The following is a 21,282-nucleotide window of genomic DNA, read 5'->3' as shown; positions in this document are numbered from 1 at the left end:
ATCAGCCTCATTGACGTGCCACAAAAACTATTTACAAAGTTGATCCTAGATCGTATCCTAGACTGGATAGAAGATGGTAACATCCTAAGTCCCTACCAAGCTGGTTTTAGAAAGAATGTGTCTACGGTGGAGCAGATCTTTCGTTTGATGTTGCTCTACAGGAAAACTGTCAGGATCGAAGGAGGTTCACTTTACACTGTGTTTGTTGACCTCAGTGCTGCCTTCGACCTTGTCCCGAGGGGGAAACTGTGGCACGTACTGGAAGAACTGGGCATGCCACCGGCTCTCCTGACAATGGTAATACGCTTGCACGAAAACAACTATGCACAGGTCAGGTGTGGCAGGGATGGATCCTTGTCAGCCAGAGTCCCCGTTGGCAGGGGGGTGAGGCAGGGGTGCGTCTTGGCTCCCACCCTGTTCTGCCTCTACGTCAACAGGGTAATCTCTCACCTGCAAGCAGTTCCCAATAACGATGCCCCAAAGCTCGCTGGTTCTTGTATCTCAGCGATTATGTTCGCTGATGATACCCTACTTTTATCCAAGTCACCAACGGGTATCCAGCGAGTTCTGGATGGCTTTGTGTCCTTTTGTCAGGATCGAGGGTTGGAAATCAATACTATGAAGACAACATTTATGATCTTCAACCCTCCAAAAAGCACGCGCCCGTGTCCTGTGATAGGAGGTGTACATCTTGAAAGAGTCCAGACCTTCGAGTACTTGGGCATCACATTAAATGAAACCATGTCCTGGGGACAACACCAAGTTAAATCGCAGCTTATGCTCACACAAAACGTGGGGGTATCCTTAGGCTCCTAGGAAAGGCACAATTGAAACCACTGGGCCCACCCCTCGAGATTTATAAATTGCAAGCCCGGGGGGCTGTAATTTATGGAGGCGAACTGTGGGGCCACAAATGTACCCCTGCAATTACGGCAGTGGAGAACAGATTTCTAAGGCAATTGACAGCTCTTCCACCAAGCACACCACTGTTCCCACTCAGGCTGGACTTAGACCTAAGACCCATTAACGAAGAACTGGGTCTCAAGCCTCTAGCCTTTTGGAGGAGACTTTGGGTCACCCCGGAGCTCCTCGATGTCCTAAGGCTCCCTAATGCACGAAGTATTTCCTGGCTGAAATATATCAGGGAAGAACTAGAGAGACTTGATCTTGCGACCCTGTGGTCTGATCCAGATGAGGCATGCAGCAAGGTCCCCCGTAAGATGCTGGCTAAGTTCTACCATGGGAAAAATTTAAATGCACGTCTATCGAACACCCAAACAGGTAGCCTAACTAGTACTTTTTTAATGTTTAAAGATTGCTACAAATTCGAAACTGTTTTCAATGATGTTAGTCCAGTTTCCCTTAGGAAACTTTATCTGCAGTGGAGGTATGGGTCACTACCGATCAGAGAATTTATAAGCAAGTGGTGCCCACTATCTCCAAAGAACTGTCCTGGCTGCAAAGCAATTATAGAAAACGAACTGCATGTTCTATTCTTCTGCTCTGCCTATGTAAAAGCCAGGAAAAGGTGGATCATTCCTATCTGTAAGAACTTGGGCATGAATCAGTGTATGCAAGCACATAGAATTTTTAAGATGGATCTGTCCCCGGCAATTGTGCTTGCAGTCTCGAAATACCTAGGAGCCATGTGGATCATCAGAAGGAAGCTAGCGAAGATGGACTAAAACAGATCACGGACGAGATATCCGCCTAGTTGTTGGGGGCCAGGACTTTTAACTAAATAGACTATGTTAATCGAGCGCACATGCAACTTTTTAAACTGAACTGCGAATGCTGAGTAATGATCTATTTTATCCTAATGTATTCCATCTCGCAGACTTTCTATTCCCTTTCTACTGGAACAGCTGGTGATTTTAATTCCTTGTCTTACTTTTGTTTTTAAAAATGAAATGAACTTACTGTGAAATGCTTGTAAATAATTGTCTGCTCTTTTAGGACATTATTGTCGAAATAAAGATATACAGTACAGTACTGATTAAACTACAGTGTATGGTCTCCTGTGTGTCAAGCCTCTATTTCTTTGACATACATGTAAATTAAGTCCATTGTAATTGGAAATTTAAGTCAATATTTTGTTCAAAAGCCAGCTACATATATACATCTGCTGCATTTAAGACAGCAGCAAGTTGGACATTGCAAAGGGTTGGATCCTTCCATGTATTGCTTCCTTGGCAAACAAGACAAAAATGTATTAACCGCATGCGTGCGGGCGGAATTCCGCTCGTACGCTGACTTTTGCGAAACCGCATGTTACGTGACGAGCTGGGCTCATCATCAGCGTAGCAGGAGGCTACCTCATGACGAGCCCAGCTCGTCATCAGCGTGCAAGGGGTTAATACCACAAGTAAAATTCTTAAATACTGATCTTGTGTAAACTGCAAGCTATGCTAGTTCAAATGATTTAAACCTGTAGGTACTTCTTAACCATGTAACTGATCTATCAATAGCTCTTTAAAGTCAATCACAAGATTTTCCTTCAAATTTTCCTTTCTCTGGGTATTAGCAGAAACAAAACCCTCCGGTCTCTTTGCAACCTGTTCTTGAACCCTTGCCTTAGAGACAGTTTGTTAGTTGGAATGTAACCGGCCTCAAGACTCATCTCCTTATCTTTCTGTGCACATTCTTACTTAGTGCCTTTATCCATGGGTTTTGTTTCAGCTCCCAGATTTACAATGATGGACACAAACAATATCATAATCCCTCAGACATTTGCTTTACATTGTTTGGGGGGGAAATCCTAAAATATATGATAATACTCACAAAAGTATTAGGATCTCATGACATGCTGTCTGTATTTGAACCTACATATACCTGAAGAGGTGGCCACCTAGATCAAACTACAAAATGCCCAACAATATTTAAGTATCTGGGAAAAGTGTTCAATTATAGCGGGTAAGTGAAATGATGCTTAATGGAGGTAATATGTGGTCCATTAAAGGGCCAGTGTTAAGTGGTTCACTGTCAACACAGTAGCACTCACTGTTAGTGGTGACTATAGGGAATGGTCAGCTATAAAGCAAAGGTAAGGGAGTCCCAGAGCATCAGCTCCCTCAAAATACTGCCAAATGACCCGCACTTGCCACTTTGTTTCTATAAATATGCCCTCAAAATTGTGCAAGATGTTGCCCATTCTCTCTTGTGCCTGATTTCATCTGCACCTCTGAGCTCAGCTAATCACTTTGGTAAGGAGACAGGCCACCACACTGCTCAACTCTTCATCTGCTCGCTTAGTAGTAAGTCAGTATAAATACTGCCAGCCTCTGTGGAGACTGGTAGTAGACATTTCAGCCTACCACCTGAGCCAGTTCAAGCCAATTCAATACACTGTTTAATCGACAAAGTCCGTCGTTTGCATACATCAACAGTCCTTAAAGGTCTCCCCTTGACAGAGCATCCATCCTGGTCACTCATAAACTGCTGTCACTTACAAAGCCCTCACTATTCAGTTTCAGGAAACGCATCTAATGAATTGCTTCACCCTTATGTGTTTTAAAAAGTGGGTAGCTACTTTCTCCATCATCTATCTTTATCACCTTCTTCAAAGCCCACCGCAATCCTTTTTTAATAGATGGATCAGACAGACTCCATTTGTTGGTGGAGGAGCATGGGGCAGATGAAGGCTACTAGGCCTCCAAGCCTGGTCGTTGAGGTCATTTGCCACAGATGTCTCGGGCTTCAAACCAATATGGTGCTGCAAGCAGGTCCAAATGTAACTCTTTCTACATGGTCTGGGACTGCCGGCCACCCCCCGCCTTAAACACGCAGACTACAGTTACACACTTAAGAAACCAACAATAGAATTCTTTGGAAGGCAGGGGGTCTCGAGCCCGAGACCCCCCGGCCGTATTTATTAAAATATGAAACAAAATTGAAAATTTTAATAAAATTAACATTTACATAATTATTAAATGCAAACTTCAGAACATTAGATTTATATCCATATTTGACATGATATGATGGGTTAACCTTAAAAAGTATCTAATACAGCGTGGTTCCTAACCGAATCTAACATCCTGATATTAAATTTGCATACTAATGATTTTTGGTCCTACGGCAAGGTCGCTAACCGGTGTCAGATCCTTATTCCAGCTACGCTCTCACGTCCGAGATGCGCATGCGCAACCAGGGCCCGGTTTACCCGCGTGCGCTCCCTGAACTCCATTTAACCATAACAGGAGGGCCCTTACACTCGCACACCTTGATGACGTCATAGTGTATGTGAGGGGTGGCTACCAGCCTGAGGAGAGCGTGAACTCCCTCCCCCGCACCCAAGCAAGCGGATATCCTGCCCCTGAAGTTCTGGGAGAGACCAATGGCCCCTCCCCCTGGGCGACCCCTTTTGTGAATGGGGCCGCCCCCACCTAAGGACCTTAAATTGCTGCTCACCGATTATGACCTTACCGCCAGACACACATAATAAATACGACATTACTAGACTAAGAGGAAAAAAGGCCTAAGGAAAAAGAGTTAGCGCAACAGTAAAACATACTTAGTAACATATCCATATTAACCTTGCCTGTAAACGTGGAAAAAAGGCCTAAGGAGGCAAAACATTAGCCTATGATATTGCATAGCCTTACACCGTATACCTACCAGTGTCCTTATCAGACTACTGCTACCAGGGGATGGAGGGTGGGGAAAATTAAACGGCCCCACAGCGGGGCGAGGAGCGAGCCTGGGAAGCGCGGGCACAAAGAGGCCGCTTCCCGCGCTCCCCAGGATCTTAACCCCCTCCTAGACCGTGGTCCCGCCCCCTTGACCCGGAAGCGCCAAACTGTTTCCGGGGCAAGGGCGGGACACGCAACCCAACGGGATCGGCAAAAGGGGGTGGCCGGGCCCAGCCATGTGTGCGTGGGGGCCGATTGGCCCCCCCTTTTCTCATGGTATGGGACTGCCGGCCACCCCCGCCTTAAACACGCAGACTACAGTTACACACTTAAGAAACCAACAATAGAATTCTTTGGAAGGCAGGGGGTCTCGAGCCCGAGACCCCCCGGCCGTATTTATTAAAATATGAAACAAAATTGAAAATTTTAATAAAATTAACATTTACATAATTATTAAATGCACACTTCAGAACATTAGATTTACATCCATATTTGACATGATATGATGGGCTAACCTTAACAAGTATCTAATACAGCGTGGTTCCTAACCGAATCTAACATCCTGATATTAAATTTGCATACCAATAATTTTTGGTCCTACGGCAAGGTCGCTAACCGGTGTCAGATCCTTATTCCAGCTACGCTCTCACGTACGAGATGCGCATGCGCAACCAGGGCCCGTTTTACCCGCGTGCGCTCCCTGAACTCCATTTAACCATAACAGGAGGGCCCTTACACTCGCGCACCTTGATGACGTCATGGTGTATGTGAGGGGTGGCTACCAGCCTGAGGAGAGCGTGAACTCCCTCCCCCGCACCCAAGCAAGCGGATATCCTGCCCCTGAAGTTCTGGGAGAGACCAATGGCTCCTCCCCCTGGGCGACCCCTTTCGTGAATGGGGCCACCCCCACCTAAGGACCTTAAATTGCTGCTCACCGATTATGACCTTACCGCCACAGGCCAGCATAGTTGACCGACTATCTGGCCCCCCCCCCAACCGCCTACACTGAAAGGTCATATCTTCCTAATCAAAACCCTCTACCCCTGCTCGTCTGTTCCCTATCAATAGGGCATTACTTGACTCTGTCAAATGGACCCCATCCTGCACGTAGAGACAACCCCTCCAACCATGGCCAACCATTTTTGTCAGCCGCTCACTGCTGGTCCCCTTCAAGTGAACCCCCCCTGCTAATCTAAATTGTCCCTCCTGGATGCACCCCTGTGGAATATACTGCAATGAGGTGTTTGAAATAATTTCTCAATCCACGTGTTGATCCTCTTTACCGAGTGATTCTTCACCGAGTTATTCTGAGCACTAACAGAGTCCACCCCTCCTTTTCCTGCAGCCTAGGAAACAACTGAGACCCCCTATGGTGCAGTCTGGTTTTATATTTTGCTAGCCTGCTTGCTACTGTGATTAACCCTTTCGCCAGGACCCCCTTGCCCAATTAAACCCAATCGTTGCTACCCGCATGTCAGATAATGACTGAAGGTGGTGGGGCGTGCCTATCGAGTACCTCTCCTTCCCCACTCAGGACGGACAGACCCCATCTTTGGGGTCCCTGTAATTGCTGTGACCGGGGGTATCCTGGTACTTAGACGTGTATACCTGACCTACGCGCCTACGCTGCTGCGTTCGATAAGACGCGGTGCCCTGGACGCTGACACCCATTGTCAGAACAACTGAAAATGCTACCCCGGTAACCCCAGGCCCCCAGAAGGCCCCCACTGGCGTATTGTGAAGTCTGCTAACCACCCACACCTGCCCACTCCGCTCTGGGAAATGTTAAGTGTATGTCTACTTCTTTACTATGGAAGTCCCCCATTTCCCGACCAGTGGTGCTGAGGTGTTGCATAGGCCTATTACTCCTGGGTTTGCCCAGGCTAGCAATGCACACCCTTGTGCACTGCCACATCCCTATCGTTGGCCCTACCAATTGGTACCTATGAATAAGCCATGATGACCCTGGTGGCCCTGCGAGCACAGGCACCGTTACTGTAGAAATAAAATTTCCTGATAAGGCAACTACTGCCATTTTGTGTGAAGCAACATCCCGCTATATTACTGCGGCCAGCCCAATCTAGGGTAACACACCAAACCGTCAATCCAGTGATGGCACCTCCGTGGTCCTTGATCGATCGCCCATCAGATCTGATGTCGTTGCTTGCCATCCTCTCCCTGACGTACGCGTCCCTTTGGCTGTCCACCTGTTGCAGTTGTTGCGGTGTGGAGCGCTTCCCAGATATCCACCATGGACCCGGCCATACATAAATGGAAAAGACAAACACAAACGGTTAGTGTTTCTGGCTTCCCGGCGATAACTGCAGTACACGTGCTTGTCTTACATTGCCCTCACATGCTAAGTTTCAGATGAGATTAGCGCCAGATGCATTCTCATTAAAACCTCTAACTGTAAGTGTTTAGCATAGCCGCAGTTTGTGTGACGTGTTTGCATTAGTGTTACGGAGAGGGTGCCCCGTAGAATGACCTTCATTAAAGTATAGTACCCAGTGTGAAGTGCATTGACACAGTGCATGGGGTCCACAGTGAATACAATAGTGCCTTCATGACTCCTTAAGGACGCTACACAGTGTGAAGTGCAGTGCCACAGCACATTCGTTGTTATTAAAATTCTATTGCAGATCAGGACATCACCTCCTATTCCTGGTTTTCCACCCACGTCTTCGAGCATGGATAAAAGTTGGCAAGGGACGGTCTGTTTGCCAGTGCCGCATCCAAGTCTTCACTCAAAGGATTAGTACGGCCCTAACCGTGCCCAGCTGTAAAATGGCACCAGCCTTTTTAGATCCCCACTTTGGCTTCTGGTAAATACCACCCCAGCCAACCTGACATGATCACAAGCATCCCCTGACATGTGTTTCACCTTCCTCAGAGAGATATACCCTGTCCACACCCGAGTGCACACCGGGTTTAAGTCTAAACAAAACCCCGTTCAGAAAGATAATGTTGCATAAATATCCCAGAAAACCAAAGCAGAAGACTCTGGCTAGTTCCCAACAGGGGCCAGGGTGTGTCGGAACATCAGCACCCCAAGAAAGAGGTCATTAGCGTGGATAAGTTCCCACGCTTGTTGCAACTATCATTTCGGTTGATGCATTTAATAGTAATTCTAAAATGAGACAAACTTGTGGGATAAAAGCTTTTCCTTCGCGTGGGTCCCCATGTGTCGCTGATCTTTTGACTGGGGTGAATGTGTGACATTGATCCACATTCTGTCCATCACTGTTGTGTTTGCAATTACCGCTCTAAGTGCACTGGGGATGCTCAGACGTGAGTCCCAGGCACTCCACACCACTGGATTCAAGCTAGCCGGGCTGATGAGAGGTGTTACCTCGAAACCGGGCTGGTCCTCGGATGCTTGTTTCCGTTCTGGGAAGGACATGGCTTTTGTAGTTCGGACTGGACTGTTCCCATGGGGCACAGGGTCAGCGCTGATTTGCATATCGCCATTGTCTAACCCAGGGTGGTGTGGAGTGGAAAAACGATGGATTTGGGCCCAGATCTTTTGACTGGGGTGAATGTGTGACATTGATCCACATTCTGTCCATCACTGTTGTGTTTGCAATTACTGCTCTAAGTGTACTGGGGATGCTCAGACGTGAATCCCAGGCACTCCACACCACTGGATTCAAGCTAGCCGGGCTGATGAGAGGTGTTACCTCGAAACCGGGCCGGTTCTCGGACTCAAACCAGAATTCGGTCTATGGAACTGAATTATTTTCAGGGATCCCGACAATGCAGCATTCTATCTTCCAGGAGTTCAAACCTAGGAAGCAGATGCCTTCAGACGGAGTTTTCAAGAAAATCACAATTCTGCGTTAAATTACTGAAGATTACGTGTCATGTATTCTTTAAATAGGGATTTCCCCAGATACATCTGTTCACAAATGCAGAAAACATGAGATGCTCAAACTGCGCCTAAAGTTTTTACCCACCTGGAACATTGGCAGTTTTTAATCTTTGATGTTGGATGATGGTGAGCAACGCAGGCATTTATTTCAAAGGGACTTGAACTATTTCCCCCTTCTCAGAGCCTGACTAGGTCTGCAGCTTCCTCAATTTACAGCAGCAGGACAGCAGACCAGTCCCTTTCCTATGTCCACAAAGGTCACAGAAACAGAGCAAGCATTTGCAATGCAATCGGTCCCGCCTTTGGGACGTTATAAACTATTTAGCCATGCATCACATAAATCTGGGTGCTGTCACATCTACTGTTCTTTAACATAGCACTGCATTGAGAAGTATCTGCAATTTTATGGCAGGCTGCCATTTCTTCCAGAACGGGGTATGAAGGCCATAAACGCAGGCAGGAGTAGAGTTGGTTCTCCTGTAATCACAGGAAGAGCTTGTTGGTTTGCTGAAATGTTGTATCCTGTTTAAAGCACTGGATGGGACAGAAATCCATTCACATGCTGGGCAGCAAAGACTGGTGTGCACGTATGCACCGATGGGCAGATACTGAGAAGGCATCCCTGTGTGATGAGGAAAGTGTGCCAGGATGGCAGAGACCATCAGCTGTGCTCACCGGGTGCATAATTTGTGAAAATGTACATCAGTATGTACCACTGTTGCCAACGCAGTGAGGCTGGCAACACCCCGCCATGTGCAACAGAAGACCCAGCAAAACTGTGGGAGGGCAGTCTGAGCCTGCAGTGCAGAGGGCAACAAGAAGCACTTCCGGCATGTCCTTGGGCACTCAGATGAGGCTCCCAGGAACTCGTTTAGCAGCTGCAGTGCAGAGCTACCATCTCTCTGAGCGCTGAGATGGTTATAACAACTACGTTTTATTCATCTGTATTTTATTCTTCCCATCAGCGCACAGTGTCAGGTTGTTTCTTGCACTAGAGCCAACCTGTAATGTCATGAAAATCACATGCAAACAAGCATCACATGATGCGAAAAAAGGCTAGTGCATGTGTAGTGTAACTCATTACACATCCTCCGCTCCACCCAGCCCCTCCCGATACCCGAGCAACAACTAAGAGAACCAAAAACAAGAACTTCTCCTAAAACATCGACGTTAATAAAAATAACAAAAAGTAAACATGTTGTGTTGCTTCTACTCTACATTGTGTTGTATAGAACTGCAACTTCAACTGGATTTATATAGTGTTTGCGGCCCATGGCAAGTCGTTATAGCGCTTCACAAGTTGATCCCTGGTACCTACAGGGCACCTAATGATGAGACACTACGCTCCCTCGCTTATGTGTCTCTATGTGAGAATGGCACAGGGTGATTCAGTGTACAGAGCTCTCAAGTTTTCAGAATTCGCAAGAGTGAAAGCTAATTAGCAAGCTTGATGACATCATGGGAAGTAATGTCACAGAGATGTTGACACCAATAACATAGCAGTGGACATTAGTTAAATGATAAAACAATCACAATGAATGCAACATTAAGAGAACACCACCACAGCTCACTAAGGTGGGTAGATGAACAGCTGCCGTAAGCAGTTGAGCACAACTCAGATTGTATTGTCATACACCAATACATTTGTTAACCATTTAATGTGTCTTATTTCCCACATATTGTACCACCCTTGTCCTTCTTCCCTGTTCGCATACCTCCTGTGTCTGTTGAAATGGCACCAGGGTGATGCAAAGGGATTCGAAAAATGATGTACTGTCGACAGCTGGGCATCAACAAACTGTACAATACAGCTCCCAAATACATTCCTCGGTGTAAACATCACACGTAACTCAAACCATGCTTCGTCCTGACTCCCACACAACACCAACGCTCACTCACCCAAGCACTGAAAACACATTCTGCAAAGCATCCAATAACAGCCCTTATCAACAAGCATCATACCCCTCAGTAAAAGTGTTTACTTAGAATTGCTGTTATTAGCCCTACTTTGGAACACCCAAAACGTGTCTTGCACTGTTTTCAGTTGAAACCTCTCTAAAAACCGAGACATGAGCCAATTATGCCGAAATCTGCCGGGATAGCTTTTGAAAACCAGGACTCCCCCGGTAAATCCGGGACACCTGGTCACCCTATGATATTACAGTGTGGGTTAGGATAGAGCCGGGGCAGCAGTCCTGCCACTCTCCTGCACCGGCGCCCCCGCACATGACTCCTGTGAATGGTGTCTGTTCGCAGGAGGGGAACACCCCTTGTTTATATTGGGGTGGGGCTGTTATAATGCTGGTGAGAATAGTGCCGGGTCAGCAGTTCTGCCAGCCTCCTTGCACTAGTTGCCCCCGCACAGGACACATACAGGCACCCGGGTAGGTAAAGTGCCATGTCCAACTTGTCCCTGTGCATTGCTCGAGTCTAGCACATAGAAGCCTGGAAGCTCTATTAAACACACAGGGTGATTAAAATAATGATCGTCCAGGCTGGTAAACCAGTGGAGGCAACATGTAGCTGTCACTATGTGACTAAAATAGGTAAAATCCCTTCCCCCACCCTCATACATCTGTCTGGGGCAAGCGCTGACTGTCCTGTTGGCATACAAGCTGCCCAATAAACAGTACTGGATTATTTGAAATCATTAATAACCGCATACATTTGGGGTATTAATATTGATGGCTCATCCGGGCATTATCATGTGGTCCTGGCCAATATTACAGTTTACGGGGCATTATTGGCTGATCCTCAGCTGGAATGACAGAAAACCTCACTCAATGTAACCCGTCCTGCGGTGGGGCAATGACCCTCTCACACCTGCCCACATGCTCATCACACATCAAGTCAATCACACTCACATCTCCGAGCAGGGCTGCTGCTTGCATGACCCGGCCTGCCTCCTTTTACACAACTCTGTCTTGATCCTATGCAACAGGCATTTACAAAAATGCAGACGAGTTAACGACCACTCTCATACCGCAACCAATTCAATAATGCAAATTCAATATGTGAAGCGCTGCAACACCTTCCGGTAATGTCAACGGTGTACAGCATAAATACATAAATTAATAAATGAAACACACTAAAAAGTCAGAAGTCTCAAGTAGACGGGACATACTTGGAAACAACACAAAACAAGTCTGCCTGGAGCGCAGAACAGAAGAGATGCGGGAGGGCAGGAGCGTGACGCCGCGAGCGTGCACGTTGGCGTTCCCTGCGGCTCGTGCCAGTGGCGGCGCCTGCAGTCTTTGCCTGTTTCACGCGTCTTAGAAGCGCGTTCACAGACCGGTGTCTGCTCGTGCACCGGTCTGTACCACTTGGGGAGGCAACACAGCGACAATAAGGCTCGCTAGCGGCAGCGCTTCGCGCTGCAATGCCAGGCAAGCCCTAAAAAGGACCAAAGGTACAGCGATGTTTACCCATTCAGTGTATTGGCAGCCCTTTTTTCCCTGCACAATGCAATGGAAATAAAATAGGATAGTTACACACATGCCTTGTTGGTGTGCATGTTGCTCGTCTGCCTGATTGTACAGCTGATAGGTAGGACATAGCAGAACTTCATGTGCCTGATTAGGACCAAACCTGAAATACTGACGAGAGGTAACACACTTGACTTTGTGTCTGTCAACTGCCCCAAACCTGGCACCCAAAGAAACACCCATGTAGAAAGGAAACGTTGGCATTGGTTTTGATTTGGACCTCTCTTTCAATCATCCAATCTAGATTTTTGTGAGAAGAATACAGTGACTTCACAAGATATCCCCAACATAAACTAATCTTTGACAGCAGAGTAAAAGAATATTGATAATATCCTAAGGTAGACTACTGAAGCATAGTTCACAGTGATACGTCCACGACAAGTCAAACTAGTGCTCTAGAAGAACTGATACTAGTAGCCAGACCTTTCTTGAACTAGAAGAAAACAACCCACATCATACCTGCTTTGAAAGCAATGGCTTCCTGTGAAACAAAGTTAGCACTTCACTATACTCTGCACTGGAACTTCAACTGAACCAATATCAGGTAAGTGGGTCCCTTGCTCACTTTGCCACTAGATTCAAGCTAGCCTGATGAGGGGTGTTACTCCAAAACCGGTCCCAGGATGCTTGTTTCCGGTCAAGGGAAGACTTGGCTTGGCAGTTCGGGCTGGACTGTTCCCATAAGGAACTGGGTCAAGACTGATTTGCCTATGGCTGGGTCTGAACTTGGGTGGCGAAGTGATCTAAAGAATGATGATGGATTCAACCAAGAGCTGTGACTGGAGGTGAGTGTCTGAAAAGTTTCAGTGCTACGTCCATCATATCCTTGTGTTTGTTCTGTTCGCCCTAGGTTGGCAGGGTGTGCCCAGATGTTGGCCCCTTGCTGACATTGCCACCAGATTCAAGCTAGCCTGGCTGATGAGGGGTGTTACCCTGAAACTTGTCCCAGGATGCTTGTTTCTGGTTCAGGGAAGACTTGGCTTGGTAGTTTGGGCTGGACTGTTCCCATAAGGAACAAGGACAAGACTGATTTGCCTATGACTGGGTATGACCTGGGGTGGCAAAGTGAGTTAAAGAATGATGGTGGCAGATCTGTGGCTGAGGGTGAGTGTCTGCAAAGTTTCAGCACTCTGTCTATATTCTCCTTGTGTTTGCTCCAATATCAGTCTTGTCAGCCAAGCCAAGCCAAATTCAGATGAAAAAGTATGGAAGCACAATCAAGATGATGGGCTTTTAAATGTTGAACTTGCTCTGAATGTCAGGAGCCCTATCCACCAAACTTGCTATTTCCCACTGCATTTAAAGTGAGTTGAATCTCTGTGTTTCTACTGGTGGAGCCTCAGCCAGCTTCACTGGTGGAAAAGCGTTACCTACACAACAGGAACATTGGATCCCCATGGTGCTGGAGCTGCTGTTCTTAGTGTGGGGCTACCACAACTGGACCTTCCTGCGTGACAACATTTTGCAAGGCATGACAGTCACAGGCGCTGAAATTAATCAATGCCCTGGCGCAAAGGGAGTAAGCTCCCAGCATGTGAGGGCTGTTGTTTTCTTTGTTATTAGGAAAGAAACTCCTGCTTCAGAGTTTGAGAAAACAAAAAACTAGTGGGCCCAAAAAAAGGCACCCACTTGGACTAGTTTTCTGCCTTTAATGCATCTCCTGAGTTGCTGGATGTACTGAATGCACATAGCTCCCCAGGCAGGTATGCTGCTATCTTTCAACTAAGCAGGTGGCCCTCCACCACCACGGATGGCTGGAGAGCTGCCTGCCAGAAAATTAATGGCATTGTTATTTTGTAACACATCTTTGGTAGGGACCTTCCTATAAGTAACTATTCCTGGTTACATTTTGTGGTTTACCTATAGTCCATCATTAGGAGCAGCCCATCAGTTACAGTTACAGTAATGATAGTTATCGGGTCTATCAGAATGATAAATGTAGCAGGAACACTGCTGATAAGTGCCATTTCGGATGGAGATTTCCCTTGTTGCAAGCTGGTAAAGTCTCTTGGTGAAATACTGTGAAAAATGTATTGAAATCAGAACTGTAAAGTTTTTTCTTGTATGTTACTCCCCAAAAATACATAATCCCCTTTACCCCCCCCCCCTCGAAACTAATAGGATTTATTGTGATGGTAATTTCTTCTGAGGAAATGTTGGGGATTATAGTTGGCCACTCAATGTTGAAATGAGGGTCTCAGAGTCTTCAGCGTTAGGGAATGGTACTGTGTTTTGCTATAACCTAAAAAGACGTAGCTATTCCTACTGAGTTCTATCAATAAATTAATAAAATGAACATATAATTGCTCCATCTTATTTAAAATCCTGGCTATTTTCGTTATGTTAAAAAGTGTATTTCTGTACTTTCCACCAGATCTAAGAGAAACAGCAAGACTCCCGACAGAGAGCGATTGATCGACCATGAAGAGAACCCAGTCTTTGGTAGTGGCACGTCTACAAATGGTAGCCTGTTTCCCAAAGTGAGAGCCAAGCCTACTGTGAATGCGAATGTGGCAACAATGAATCCATATACAAGTGATGAGACGTTTCAGAGATCTGTGCCCACACGAGATTATGACGATGACAATGTAAGTTTTCTATTGTTCTGCAATGATAAGCAATTTCTGCATCGCTGCATTGAAAACTTGTTTGTATTTATAATACATGGCACATAACAATATTTGTTTATGGGATATAAAGTAAGCAGTACAGGGGGATATGTAGTCAATAATGGGAAAATCACTTATTTACTTGTGCCTACAAAATTTTATGTCAGAAATGCTATGCAATAGTAAATATGTGAAATGGAATGCCATTGGCCAACTCCAATGTCTAAACCCCATTGCAAGTTCACAATTTGTATTATCTTCCAGCATCACTCTAAAATATACACCACTCGGATCCTACCCAGCAGCCACGGCCTGTGCAGGTATGAGCAGTGGGGCGGCGGGACCGGGTGGGGAGGATTTCGACAGACAACGACAAGGGAAAATTAATTATTTATTTAATTTCCCCTTGTGGTCGTCTGTTGAATCACCCCCCGTCCCCCAATCCGGCCTCATCGCTCTTACCTGCACGGGCCGAGGCTGCTACTCCCTTGGGTTTATACTATATAAATACCAAAAACACAGATAAAAGTGATAGGCATGTTGGAAAGGTTTTTGACAATCAAGTGGTCATCTCAAACCCTGGCATACCAACATTGTGGTTTATGGCAATCCAGCAGAGCTATCTGTACTGGGGATGTTGTTATTCTGAGGCCGGTGAATCCTCAATATGCCACACTCATCTTTCTATAAACCCAAGTGGTGTGGGAAGTCTAAGTAGGCAGTTGCCCTCTCTTTAGTAGTGTGTGCATGGTTTAGCACAATAAAATAGCTGCAAGCTCGGAATACACTGGCGTTTTTGGTTGGTGCCTGTCACCTACAGCAATCTGTTTGCCTGGCATTGTAATGTTTCTATTTAGAACTTTGCAGATTAAGAAAGCAAAACATTGTGAAAAAGCTTGAAAACTACTATGGATCAGAGTGATGAGAGACCAGACAAACCCATGGTACTTGTTTTTATTTCTATAATATATTATGTGCTATTCATGCACAGTATTTGCAAGTAGTCACATTGGGAGAAACAAGTAAACTGAGTGTTCTATCTCCAAGAAAGGTGTAACAAAAGCATAGAATGTACTATATGTACCAGAAATTGCAAAAATGTAAATGGAATCATATCCTGGAATCTCAGAGGCTTGAATTCTCCTCTAAAGAGACAGCGCATATTGTCGTACTTATCTAAATTGGATGTTAGTATAGCCTTAATACAAGAGTCACACCTAACAGAATCTGAATCGTTAAAACTAAAGAGACGCTGGGTTGGTGAGGTTTTCTTTTCACCAGGGGATGGCAAAAGAAATGGTGTTATAACCTTATTTCATAAATCACTTTGTACTAAGCTTATCTCCCAGGAAACAGATGAGGACGGTAAATGGTTGTTTACCAAATTATTGATTGGAAATACTCCACTTTCTTTGTTTAATATATATACCCCTACGAATTGTGGTGCTCACTTTTGGTCTGGAATAACTCAACAACTTATGAATTACCCTGCAGATAATGTTATTTTTGTAGGTGACTCTAGATCCCTTTCTCGATCGCAATTCCACAATATCGTACACTCCTAAGAAAGCACATAAATGTTTTATACACACAATAGCTCAGAGAAATCTAATTGATGCTTGGAGGCTTTGCAACCCTTCCTCACGGGAATACACTTATGTTTCACCTCCACATCAGACTCAATCTAGAATAGATCATATTTTTCATATCACACAACATCTCACAATACTTACGCTCAGCTGATATAGGTCCTATACTCATATCTGATCTTGCCCCTGTTTTGATTCAACTAGACATAATCTCCCAACCCAGATTGCCTAAGAGATTGCGTTTTAATAATTCAATTCTTTTAGACACTACTTTTAGTTCCTCTTTTGCCTCTTTCTTTAATGAATACTTTCATTTTAATTAAAATGGATGATATGCCCTTCCACATCATTTGGGAAGTGTTTAAAGCAGTTGCTCGCATTATTAGATATGTCTCTAACAAACGGAAAAAATCTTGTGTGTCTATGGATATGCTCTTAACTAAAATAAAGAGCTTGGAACACTCCTGTTATACTTCTAAATCAAAGCATTGCTTATCAGAACTTATTAGCACTAAAATCCAGTTTAATAAGGAATCTACTGATAATGCCTCATTATATTTATTAAAGCCCAGTGGCCAAAATAAGCCAGGTAAATTATTAGCTAAGTACCTTAAGAGTAAACAAAATAGGCTCCATATTGAATCCATTATAGATGCTCCTAAATATAAAGACTCCAAAACTTGAGAAGAATTTGTACAGTTCTATAAATCACTTTACACTCCAGAAACGGAACCCTTGATTTCTGACATCTCTCATTATCACTCTTCTATTCAACAGTCTTCTGACTCCTTGATGAATTTTAACTCATTGGAATTAGATATATCACAGGCGGAGCTATTAACTGCTCTGCAAACTCTTAAAAAAGACAAACCACAGGGTCCAGATGGATTCACAGTTGAATTTTATTTACACTTCGTTCATTTGCTCAATCCACATTTGCTAAACCGCATAACCTCTTTTCTACACTCACATGGATCTACTGCCTCCTTCTCAAAGGCTCTGACTTGCCTTATTCCTAAGGATGGAAAAGATCTACACTTTAGTAAAAAACTACAGGCCTATTTCCTTGGTCAATGTTGATTATATGATCTTTTCTAAAAACCCTAGCTATGCGTCTGGAATCTTTTCTTCCCCAATTACTTGGCAAAGAACAATCAGGTTTTGTCAAAGAGCGGTATATCCCAGATAATACGCGCTTATTTTAAATAGTTGTATTATCTCGATTCCCTTGCGGCAATTGCTTAAGATGCTGAAAAGGCATTTGATCGAGTATATTGGCCTTTTATATTTCACACACTTAAATAGTTTGGCTTTGGGTCCAAAATGAGTCCCTTATTTCTCTATTGTATAAGGATCCTAAGGCTGCCATTTTTGCAAATGGCCTCACTTCTTCATATTTTACTCTACGTAGAGGTGTCCATCAAGATTGCCCCTTATCCCCTTTTCTTTTCAATTTGGCCTTAGAACTATTTTTATCCAGAATAAGGCAAAATCAACATATTCATGGTTTTATATCTACCATCCAGCAATTTAAATTGGCTGCATATGCTGATGACGTTCTATTGTTTCTCTCTCAACCCAAATCTGCACTCCCAGTATTTCTACAGGAAGTTGACTCTTACTCAATAGTCTCTGGATACAAACTAAATAATGAAACATTTGAAATATTACCTCTTACTAAATACACTTTTAAGGAAGACTTTTTAATATCAATTTTCAAATAGTCCCAACATATTCATTATCTCGGACTTTGGTTCACCCAATCTATTAAAACCTCAATTTCTCTAAACCTGGACAAATGCCTCATTAAAATATCCTCACTCATTACGAGATGGCATCCATTATATTTATCTTGGTGGGGTCGACTTGATACCATTAAAATGATGCTAGTTCCTATCATACTTCATATAATTTCTAATATTCCATTACCCATACCACTCAAACCCCTTCATAAGATTTACTTGTCACTTTTGTCCTTTTTATGGAATAATAAAAAATCTTGAATGTCATTGTCAAAGCTGTAATGCCCAAAATTTAAATTGGTGAATTTAATGCGCTAGATGCACTGCAGCAGTCAAACTTCTAAATTTCTACACTGTTGATAAAATGTTTAGAATTTGTTACTAAAGTTGTAAATGTATCTTGCTAGCTGACTTAAGTCCTCTTCAGTCAGTTTTGGGGGTTTGAGGCTATGGGCAGGTTGCTTACAGCTTTTCTTTAAATGGATAGAATGGGGAGAAATATATTCACCTGGTTTCCTCAAAAGCTTGCTGTTTCTAAACATTCCAGCCCCTAACCCCATTGGTAAAAGTCACTGTAACCAATTTAGAAATGACAAAGTGACGAGCTGGTATATATATCCCATATTAGTTAATGTTATAGGAAAGCCATTTTTCATAAGCTATGATCAGTTATTTTTTCCCAAGGTAGAAAATTGGCTCTATATACACATTCTACTTATAATAACGCGTTTCCCTATAGACACAGAATGGGTAAAACCCTTTGATACGTCAGCTCCTTTGTGTTCAAAAGACGTTTTTACTCCTAATTTTGCTTCATTAAGAATGCACGCAACCCTATTTGCTCTGTTAAGACGTGATTTCCATGACTTTGACACCCACTGTGGTGCTCGCCATTATTTGACCAGGGAGAAAAAGCACACATCCATGGCACTGTGTGTGTGGGGAAATAGCCCATTACCTGTCTGGTTCCATTCCTTAGTGCCTCACCTTGGACCTTTATGGCATACAATCAAGTCCAATAATGATCCTTAATTCAGCATGTTGGCTGTGATCCTATGAACTTTATTTATACCATGTGTCTCTGGTGCACAAGGTCACAAACAACCAGAACAGTATGCATCCCCAGCTGATGAAGTAGCCACAAACACATAAAATCACAGCTCTCTTATTTGGAGAATGAGTCTCACTTTCACATTTTATATACTGTTAGAGGTATTTTTCTCAATCAGAATGCAGGGGCACTGCCTCCCTGGCAGCTACCTAGAGCTGTCCAACACCTACGCTTGGTGGTAGACAGCAGTCAGTACAGGATCATGTTAAATACAAGGTTTGGTAGTGCCATCACAGATGGCTTGCAGTACATCACCCTGTAATTGCCAACTAGAAATCATCAGAACTGAGTTTTCTGTGACTTCACTTCAACTTCTGTACCATTCACCTGGTGAAGACAGGTCGCTGGGACGGGGATGGCTCCAGGAACCTACTGATCATTGCCAGGTCGGTGGTAGATATTTTAATATGCAGATTTAGACACATCCTTTTTTGAGATTTGTTTGGAGTATTACTTTTCAAGCCCCGTGCATATAGACATATATTTCCAAGCTCCTTGTGTAGCGAAACCCTCCCAACAGGGCAGTCTCTGCTCTGGAGCACCCACAACAGAGTCACAAAGAGGTGTGAACTTTCTGCAGTTATCTGTCATCAGCATAAACTGAAAGAGTGATCAAGGAAGAGAAAGGACTGGACCTCATCTAAGGAGTCCCTCTCACATTGCACAACAGAATCTTCAGTTCATCTCCTCACCTCCACCATCTACCAAAGGGAAGTTCTTTAGGAAGGTTATTCATCAGCCCCTTGCTAAGAGAGTCTTAAATGAATTTCTAAAATGAGCTATCACCATCCTCTTCATGCCTCTGTCTGGATCTCCAGAGACAAAAATGCAGCCTCTGTCTTGTGTCATAGCAAACCGGAAGCATCCATAATGGATCACATTTTGCTTTGTAATAATTATGAGAGCACCTCCCACCATGGCTCAGGACAGAGGGCAACGAGGCCTGCCCGCTCTGCAACTCGAAGAAGGGCGACATTCTCCATGTCACCTGTCTATGTGAAGAACTACAGCAAGCCCGCCAACTGCTCCTTAAGGATCAGTTGAAGCAAAAAGGGATTAGTACCAGAAGGCAAGCGGTGCTCGCCTGCCTGAATCCTGCAAATACTCAATTGAACTGCAGATATGTCAAATTTCTCGCGATGGTCCAGCAAAGAATTCCAAGATCGCCTAAACCGGAGATTAACAACACAGACACAGGCTAACAAGCAGTCGGACAGAAAGAAGCAAGGGAACACACGGTTGCATCCTTGAAAAAAGGCGCTTGGTCAGCCACACTGTACTTTTTAATCGTATGCTTATTTTTAACAGTTTTAAAGTATGATATTTTAAGATCCTCTGTAACATGTTTTGCACTGGTTTTTATTAACTATGCATAATAAACTTTACCTTACCTTACCTTACCTGAGGATGAATGTCAGAAGACATTTGCTCCAGCAGCATTTACAGAATTTCATTTTTGATATTTTCATCAATTACCCATATATATATATATATATATATATATATATATATATATATATATATATATATATATATTGTCACATTGCACTGATCTTAAGTTTACTGCTTGTTTGAGTGCAGCCTAAAGCTCTTGATTTTTCCCTATATATGAGTTCAGCATTACTTTTCTCTTTCAACCCCTGAGCTGATCAGCTGACCTTGCTGAAGAGGTGGTCTATCGGTATCCTAGCAGCAGACAGACTGTGAATCTAATTCTAGTGCCCATCAAAAGTACCTAAGGAAGCGTAATCTTTCTACATTCTTGCATCCTAAAATTTCATGCTGTCCCAAATACCTAAACTATAGCATGACAAATTGACCTTTACTTAAAACTCTTGATTGTTGTCTCTTATTATTATTTCAAACAGTCTTCTCCTTCACTTCTGCCCTCTGTATGCCTCCTCACTCTGAGCACAACATACTCCAAGTCACATGCATGTTTGCCTCAAGCTCTATTCTTGAGTTTGTGAAAATTGCACACAACTCATTTACAAGATCACAATTTCTCATTTCTTTGTACGTCATAAACTTGCAACCTCCTAATACTTAATCTCCTATAGCTCATCAATTAATACCACCAACCATCTGCATGAGTTCACATGCCCTCCCACTAATTGTCACCTAACTCCATTCAATTCAATCTACGACAGAAATGATTGCTTGAGTGCACAAGACTAATTCCAAAAGCTGACAATAACCAATAACATTGGGTGAACCACTAACTTTGGATTCCGGAGCAGCAGTCTC

General features: G+C 44.0%; 1 protein-coding gene across 1 annotated transcript in view; it reads left to right on the top strand.

The window, feature by feature from the left end:
* Positions 1-21,282, top strand: part of MUC13 (mucin 13, cell surface associated) — a 774,931-nt gene that overhangs the window by 740,960 nt on the left and 12,689 nt on the right. The window contains exon 14 of the mRNA XM_078682060.1: positions 14,359-14,572. Coding sequence (XP_078538186.1) covers positions 14,359-14,572 — 214 coding nt within the window. The remainder of the gene's footprint in view (positions 1-14,358; positions 14,573-21,282) is intronic.

The sequence above is a fragment of the Lissotriton helveticus genome, chromosome 3_1 (assembly GCF_964261635.1).
Source record: "Lissotriton helveticus chromosome 3_1, aLisHel1.1, whole genome shotgun sequence".
Classification (NCBI taxonomy): domain Eukaryota; kingdom Metazoa; phylum Chordata; class Amphibia; order Caudata; family Salamandridae; genus Lissotriton; species Lissotriton helveticus.
This window is presented reverse-complemented; position numbering and strand designations above follow the sequence as displayed.